The 8,653-nt window shown below is 36.9% G+C and overlaps 1 protein-coding gene across 3 annotated transcripts in view; it reads left to right on the top strand.

Annotated features, from left to right (window-relative positions):
* Positions 1-8,246, top strand: part of cacna1eb (calcium channel, voltage-dependent, R type, alpha 1E subunit b) — an 84,575-nt gene extending 76,329 nt beyond the window's left edge. For 2 of the 3 annotated variants that reach the window (XM_058395108.1, XM_058395107.1), the window contains exons 39-45: positions 705-812; positions 1,395-1,495; positions 2,879-2,928; positions 4,771-4,876; positions 6,002-6,092; positions 6,189-6,343; positions 7,088-8,246. In XM_058395108.1, the coding sequence (XP_058251091.1) occupies positions 705-812; positions 1,395-1,495; positions 2,879-2,928; positions 4,771-4,876; positions 6,002-6,092; positions 6,189-6,343; positions 7,088-7,654 (1,178 nt within the window). In that variant the 3' untranslated portion in view covers positions 7,655-8,246. Of the gene's footprint in view, positions 1-704; positions 813-1,394; positions 1,502-2,878; positions 2,929-4,770; positions 4,877-6,001; positions 6,093-6,188; positions 6,344-7,087 lie in introns of all 3 variants that reach the window. The other variant, XM_058395106.1, reaches the window with a different exon arrangement.
* The last annotated feature ends 407 nt before the right edge of the window (positions 8,247-8,653 follow it).

The following is an 8,653-nucleotide window of genomic DNA, read 5'->3' as shown; positions in this document are numbered from 1 at the left end:
TACTGTGTGTGTGTGTGTATAGTTTGTGTGTGTATGTGTCTAATTGTACTGTGTGTGTGTATAGTTTGTGTGTATGTGTCTAATTGTACTGTGTGTGTGTGTATAGTTTGTGTGTGTATGTGTCTAATTGTACTGTGTGTGTGTGTGTGTGTGTGTGTATAGTTTGTGTGTGTATGTGTCTAATTGTACTGTGTGTGTGTGTGTGTGTGTATAGTTTGTGTGTGTATGTGTCTAATTGTACTGTGTGTGTGTGTGTATAGTTTGTGTGTGTATGTGTCTAATTGTACTGTGTGTGTGTGTATAGTTTGTGTGTGTATGTGTCTAATTGTACTGTGTGTGTGTGTGTATAGTTTGTGTGTGTATGTGTCTAATTGTACTGTGTGTGTGTGTATAGTTTGTGTGTGTATGTGTCTAATTGTACTGTGTGTGTGTGTGTGTATAGTTTGTGTGTGTATGTGTCTAATTGTACTGTGTGTGTGTGTATAGTTTGTGTGTGTATGTGTCTAATTGTACTGTGTGTGTGTGTGTGTATAGTTTGTGTGTGTATGTGTCTAATTGTACTGTGTGTGTGTGTGTGTATAGTTTGTGTGTGTATGTGTCTAATTGTACTGTGTGTGTGTGTGTGTATAGAGTACTAGGTGTAAAGTAGAGTCCATGTTGTCTATTTGTTTATAAAATAACAATCGTGTGTGTGTGTTTTTCAGGAGGAGAAGACCGAGTGCAGCTGGACACTGAACTGCAGAAGGAGATCAGTGTGATCTGGCCTCATCTCTCCCAGAAGACTTTGGACCTGCTGGTGCCCATCAATAAAGGTGAAGCCCAGGTGCTGGTCACTCAGGCTGATCATCACTGTCCTACTGACTCCACTCTCACTGAGTCCGAGTTCAGACCCCCAGTGTGTGAGAACAGGACAGTTTAATGTTTAAGAGCCTCTCCATGGGTCTGAGCAGATGATTGATCAAATCTATCACCACAGCTTTTTTCAACTCATACTTATTCATTTAGTCAGTTCATTTGTATTTATAGGGAATTCTTGAATCTGGAGAAATCTGGATGGATGTGAGTAGAAAGAGGAAGTGTTGCTCAGAATGAGAAATCCTCCTCACCGAAGTGTGGGGTTCCCAAGGGACCAGTATAAATATGGAGTGAGATTAATGGAGTAAATATGCAGAGCTACAGCAAGGATCAGTGTTAGATGCCTTGACTGAGTCTATGAATTAAGACGATAGTTTGTCATTACTGAAAGTCGTGTTTCTGATGTCAGCCGTGAACATTCATCTTTTCTCTGCTTGCTTTTCATCATGCACATAGAAACACACTAAACATTAAATGAGCAACGAATATTAGACTTGATTTGTGTGTGTGTGTGTGTGTCTGTGTTTTCTCCCCCACAGACACCGACATGACGGTGGGTAAAATCTACGCCTCCATGATGATCATGGATTACTTTAAACAAAGCAAAGCGAAGAAGTTGAGACGGCAGGCTGAGGAGCAGGTACAAGTAAGGATTCTAATTATTATTACTATTATTAATAACGTGCTTTATTATTATTTATTCACTCAAACAACACACAGAGAAGCATAATTTGAAGACAATTAAATATGTTTCGAATATTCTGCTCATTTCAGTGCAATTTTATTTGTTCAGTACTTTTAATAATGAGCATGTTTTTATTGGGATATAAAAAAAAATCTGAATATATTTTTTAAAAAATTATATTAAATTAAATTAAATCATTTTATTTATTTATGTATGTATTTATTTATTTAATATTTTATTTTTATTTAATTTTTATTTATTTATTTATTAATCAGAATTTATTTCTTATTAATAAGATTTATTTAAATTGGAGTCATTTTTTAATTTCACATTAAATTAAATAATATCATTTTATTCAGTTATTCGGGGGGGGTATTTGTTTATTTATTTATTTGTTTGTTTATTTATTTATCAGAATTTATTTCTTATTTATTAATAAGATTTATTTAAATCAAATAATTTTTTAATTTTACATTAAATTAAATAATATCATTTTATTTATTTATTTATTTATTTATTTTGGGGGCTGTTTATTTATTTATTAATCAGAATTTATTTCTTATTTATTAATAAGATTATTTAAATCAGAATCATTTTTTAAATTTACATTAAATTAAAAAATATCATTTTATTTATTTATCTATTTATTTATTTATTTGGGGGTGGTTATTTATTTATCGGAATTTATTTCTTATTTATTAATAAGATTTATTTAAATTGGAATAATTTTTTAATTTTACATTAAATTAAATAACATTTATTTATTTATTTATTTATTTATTTACAGTCTTTATGGCCATCCATTGAAACTTTGCTGTAGTTCTGTATTTCCATTTCATTCAGATTTCTCATTTAATTGGCTTGTAAATTTTGTAATAATTTACATTATTTCCTTTTTACACTAATATAAAAAAACTACAATAAGTGTACCATAGACATGGATTATTGGAATAGTCTGCGCCGTCTTCATCTGTCCCCAAAACGTAGGTATTTTTCTGACATTTATTAAGTTTGTTGTCTCGCGTATAAATCTGGACGTCCCAGAACATGCAGCCAATGAGTCTTTTAAGTGTCTTTGTGCTGGCTGGGTTTTAATGGCGTGTCTGAACAGATAGTGTAATTTTAAAATCAGGCTTGTCACAGCTCTTTTATTTTTTTAAAGCAGAAGGCCTTCAGTTTTTCCTCATGCAGTCTTGTAATTCTAGCGTGTTATTATTTTATTAATATTTGATGACACTTCTGATTTCTGTACAAAGCTGAAACCTTGTATAAAAGACTATATGGAGTGATATCTCTCTCTCTCTCTGTCTCTGTCTCTCTCTCTCTCTCTCTGGACAGTCGAGCAGCCCCGCCCTTCCTCTCATATCACACAGTGCAGGCTCGGCTCTGTAAGTTTATTTATCTAGACCTGGAGTGAAATATTTTATTCATGTCTGTTTTCCTTCATTAGGATTATCGAGCTTAAATGCAATGTTAGAGCTGAGGATTTGGTGCTGTTCTGTTTTGTCTGGTTTTGCTTAGTTTTGTTGTGTTTTGTTTAGTTTGTTTGGTTCTTAGTGTTGTTTTGTGCTCTTCTGTGTTGTTTGGTTCACTTTGTTTTTGGTTGTTGTTTTTTAGTTTTGTTTGGTTTTGTTTAATCCATACTTTCTCTGTTTCTTTTTCTGCTTCAGTCTGTAATGTTCGATGTTTATCTGTTTTGTTTGGTTTGTTCTGTTATTAGCTGCCCAGGCTGGTCAGTTTTGTGAGGTTTCCTGCTCTTCAGCAAAAAACCAATACAAAGATGAACAGAACAGAAGTTGGGTTTATTAAGTTCTGTTTGTTTGTTTGTTTTGTGTTCAAATTTGGGTTTTTTTTTCGCATTCTCTTCATTTTTGTTTGCTTTTTCTGTTCAGGTTTGTTTGTTTTTGTTCTGTTTATTTTTGTTTTATTCTGCTCTCCAGTTTTGTTTGGCTTCGTTCCGTTTTGTGCTGCACTAGCTGGTCAGTTCTCTTTGTTTTGTTTGTTCTGTTTGTTTGTTTTTATTTTTTATTTTCATATTTGTTTGTCTTCATTTTTGTTTGTTTTTTTCTCTTCAGTTTTGTTTGTTTTTGTTCTGTCTGTTTTTGTTTTATTCTGCTCTCTTCAGTTTTGTTTGTTTTTGCCTTTTGCATTGCATTGTGTTTTTATCTGTGCTCTTCTAACTGTTCGAAACCAAGCAAAACTGAACCAAAGAAAACCGAACAATGCCGAACAAAACAGACAAAAACCAAGCGTTGTTTGGTTTTACTTTGCTCTGTTCCTTTTGTTTGTTTTTGTTCTGTTTAGTTTGGTTTTGCTCCTTTTTAATTTGTTTGTTTGTTTTTTGTTGCTTTTGTCAGGTTCTCTTCTGCACTGTTCTGTGCGGATTAGTTTCGTTTTATTGTTTTATTGTTTGTTTGTTTTGTTCGGCTCTGTTTTGTTTGGTCTTTGTGCTGTTTTTTTAATGTCCTGTCCTGTTCTTTTCCCCCACTGTTCTTTATTTGCATTGATTCAGTTCTCTGCAGCTGTAGCTGTTCAGGTTTGTTTGGTTTCGTTCAGCTCTGTGCTGTTCTCTTTCCCGATGCTCAGATTTGTTCTGTTATTTTCTGCCCTGGGCTATACAGCACTGTTTTGTCCTTTTTTGTTTTGTTTTGTTTTGTTTTGTTTTGTTTTGTTTTCTTTTGTTTTCTTTTGTTTTCTTTTACTGTATACAGTGCTTCTATGAATTTCAGCCTGTGATCGATTTCAATGTTAAGGCAAAAATCTGCCGGACATTTCTGAAATCCGAATGTGTTACCTACATAACGTATGAAGTGCGAAGCTTAAGCCAGGTTGTAAGTGCTAATTGAGCTTGCATTTTAGCACAAAACACAAAGGTTATTAGCACGCTTCAAACCACACACACATCCGCCTACACCTCCGAGCTGAGCACCGCCAGGTCCAGAGAGCTGGAATGAGCGATGGCTCTCTAGGGTGCAGAGGAGTGGAGTGTGAGCACACATCACGAACGAAAGAAAGAAGAAAAAAAACACGTCACATGTTGTGGTAACACAGCAGCAGTTATAAGTGTGCCTACATGATCCTAACTAACTCTTTTCCTACGATAATCTGAATCTGTTTCTTCTACAATGAATAGTCAAGTCATAATCAGTGGGATCAGCCCATGTTTCATTTCCTGTCATTTACACCTGGTTTGTTTCTCAGGGTAACTTGTTGCGTTCGTTCCTCTGTAGCACCAGCGGTGGTTTCGTGGCCCTGAGCCCCATCTCACCCCAGGAGCTCTTAATGCAGCCGGCTTCACATAACAGGGAAGACAACGAGGACTATCAAGTGTCCGTGGTGAGTTTGTCTCATCAGGTTTATATTTTAGACTTAAGAATTTCAGTAATTTATTAATGCGCTAATTTGGTGTAAAAGATTGATCTATTCCATCTGGACCTGTAACTGCACCTAAGGAAACCTTTTCTGATAAATCATTGTCAGCTGAGCTAGATTACAGATCCGAAACATTTGCATCAATCAAAAGTAAGCGCTGATATTTTCTGAGAATATCCCGTGCATCTTCTTTAAGCACAAGCCCCGTCGCTTTCACTTCTCACCAAGGAAACCTCGACTTGTAGACGATCATTTCCTTACATGACAACTGTAGCTGAGGTCTGAGGAGAGGACACTATATAACACATATATGGCACAGATATAATCAATAACCTATTGTTAACTGCTAAAGTTATGATTGCTTATCTTATTGGAATTTGTGATTTAGTCGCCATCATCATCATCATCATTTGAAATGGTTAATTCAGGGGCTAGTTAGATAATATTGTTAGAAGAGAACTGTTGAAATATTACCACGGTAAATAGTTCCTGGGTTTCTTTATATCAGCACACTGGAATTAATGACTTATTGGACATTTCTAATCAGTGTAAAGTAATGAATGATGTTCAGGCTGTGAGTCTGATATAAAGTGAGTCTGTTGGCTTTCAGTGTGTTTTAGACGTGTGTTTTTCCCTCTGTCGGATAACCTTACACTGAATTTTACTGGCTGAAGATCGAATTTTAGCTGCTTATGTATGAACAAGCGCTTGGAGCATCTCAGAGAGCAGAAATGGGTTTGATATCAACATTTAGTTTGAAGATAGAAACATTTCTGTAAATTAAAATTACTTTTGTTTTTCCTTGTTTCCCCTAGTAGGCAGGATACAAACAGAAATACTTCTGAAACACTACAAATTCTTACATTTCTAAGTGTCTGCTTTTATATGAGCTTCATATTAATCACCACTGTGGAGCGAGACATGACAAAGACACTCAGTTAAGTCTATAAATACACAAAACACTTCATCCATCATTCCAGTCAGTCTGTGAAAAGAAACCCAAAGAAATGAAAGAAGGAATGAATCAGTGCAAGAATAGAGAGAAGGAGGCTGGTGTTATAGATGGTGGTGTGGTGTGGTGTTGAACAGGCTGATGAGCAGGAGATGGATGGATTGTGGGAAGAGGACCAGCCACCCGAGCGTCTCTATCGCCCGAGACACAAGAGCTACAAGGCTGCAGGTGAGAGAACACACACTGTCAACTTTATAATAGCACACGTGAGGAAATATACTGGATTTCTGTCACGTCTAATTGAACCTGATTCATGCTTCTCAGTGTCCCATTCAGAGCATCAGGCAGAGAGAGGACGATCTAAGGAACAGCGCCACCTGCTGTCCCCGAACACGTCCCGCTTCCACTCCGACGAGAGGAGCTCCAAGTCCTGCTCTCGCTCTCCCAGTGAGGAGAGACGACATGGACACACTCGGCAGGTAAAGACCAGCAAATGGATGATGTGGCAGTGCTTAGGTGTGTAGAACCTGCAGGCTATTTATACAAAAAGCCTGAAAATAATCGTGACAATAATGAGAATAATTACACTTGTATTCATTTATTAATTCATTTATTATAATATATAATTAATATTTGTTATTTTTACATTGTTTAGTTGTTTTCTGTATGGGTTTGTTTTTGGTTGTAATTGTAAATTAAATTAAATTAAATTTTTATTATCATTATTATTATTATTATTATTAATAATAATAATAATAACACTCATATTTTGCAATACACCTGATGAACTAGACTTTTTGTTCTTGTTATTTACATCATTAAATAATAATAAATAATGAAAATAATTATTAATGAATTAAAATAAACTTCATCTTATTTTTATTTTTATGATTATTATTATTATTATTATTATTATTATTATTATTATTATTATTATTACCAAAAGTTATTTATTTTTCTTGTTATCCACACATTAAATAATAATGAGAATTCATTAGTTAATTAATTTTTATAAAAGATTATAAAATATTTACATTACTAATTAATAACAAATAAAAATTATATAGTATTGTAGTACAAAAATTAACTAATTAATAAATTAACAAATTGTATAAATTGATAAGTTAATAACTGATAAAGCAAAAAAACACTTCTTAATAAGTGTAAATGGTTGTTTGGATTTATTGGTAATATTTTACCCCTGTGTGTGTGTGTGTGTGTAGGGAAACAGCTCAGACAGCCCCGTGCCCTCCACCTCAGAGTCGAGCACCCCGAGCACCAGGCGTCGCCTCTCACAGACACCAACTCACTCGCACCCACACGTCTCCTACTCGCCGTTAGTGTGTCACACTCATCCTTCCTCACAGGCTGAAGATGAGGAGGAGGAGGAGCGAGGAAGAGGCGCTCCCATCCTAGGCTGCTGCAGCAATGCCTTATGGGACGAGAATGCAGAAGAGGAGGAAATCCGTGTGGGCGAGGGAGATGAAGAGACGGAGCCCGTGGAAGGGGACGAGTATCTGGGCTCGGGCGCTCGTCGGTTCCCTTCTGAACCGTACCTCGCCCTGCAGGAAGAGGAGCACAGCCCCGATTCCTCCGCCATGGAGACTCTGACGTTTGAGGCCGCTGTGGCCACCAGTCTGGGTCGCGCCAACACCGTCACGGCCTCCATGCGCACGCGCGCACGCCTCGGCTGGCACGTCCCCAATGGTCACTTCCGCAAACGCCTGGCGCAGAGCGTCTCCATCTCCGCCGGCGAGCCTCTCAGTGACACGGAGGACGACAAATACTAAGTACTGACCAGAAGAGCTCTGGAGAAGGACGCTGATCCCTGCGACAGCAGCGTCTGAGCTGCTTTGTTGAATATACTCTACGTACAAGTCCAATGTGATCATTAAAATGGAGGCGTGCTATAAGATTTTCACCTTTTTTTAAACATATAAGCAGCTGTCTTGTCTTGTTTCTAACTGAGAAAAAAGAAAAAAACAACACTGTACATTTTGAGAACCGGCCTGAAGAGCTTCATCGTCTGTGGGAGAAAAACGAACTCGGACTTTCGCTGTTTTACACTCTGAAATGCTGAATTTCAATTTCACTTTCTTTCGCACGGTTTCAGATCAAACTAGGCTACATGTTGCAGAATGAATGTTAATGAAATGCAATTCAGTTCCATGAATTCAGTTCTACTGACTCGTTCATTTTAACCCCATGTTTACTTTACTATCCACGGCACACACCGATGCACGAAGCGCGTGCGACACCTTGCAATGACATATTTTTGTGAGCTCCGAATTAAAGCCTAAATGCATCTACTGTGTTGGATTCATTTCCTATTTCTAAACATTTGTACAATCTGAGAAAATAAAAGAAAGCAACTGGACACTGGATGAGACGGTCGGTGTTTGTTGTGATGGTGTGGTGTTGTAGCATCGTACGAGATTAGACTGCATTCACTCTTAAATTAAAAGGATCTCTGCCTCAGGCCCTGCTTTTCAGGTTCTCATAATAATTCCTAATTAAAATTTCATAAAGTCTCCTAAAACTGAGGATCATGAAGAATATCTACTGATCAGGCATAACATTATGACCACCTGCCTAATATTGTGTTGGTCCCCCTTTATGCTGCCAAAACAGCCCTGACCCGTCGAGGCATGGGCTCTACTAGATCCCTGAAGGTGTGCTGTGGTATCTGATACCAAGATGTTAGCAGCAGATCCTTTAAGTCCTGTAAGTTGTGAGGTGAGGCCTCCATGGATCGGACTTGTTTGTCCAGCACATCCCACAGATGCTGG

Source organism: Hemibagrus wyckioides, linkage group LG07 (assembly GCF_019097595.1).
Source record: "Hemibagrus wyckioides isolate EC202008001 linkage group LG07, SWU_Hwy_1.0, whole genome shotgun sequence".
NCBI lineage: Eukaryota > Metazoa > Chordata > Actinopteri > Siluriformes > Bagridae > Hemibagrus > Hemibagrus wyckioides.
Note: the sequence above shows the minus strand (reverse complement) of the source record. Positions and strands in the feature narration are given on the sequence as shown.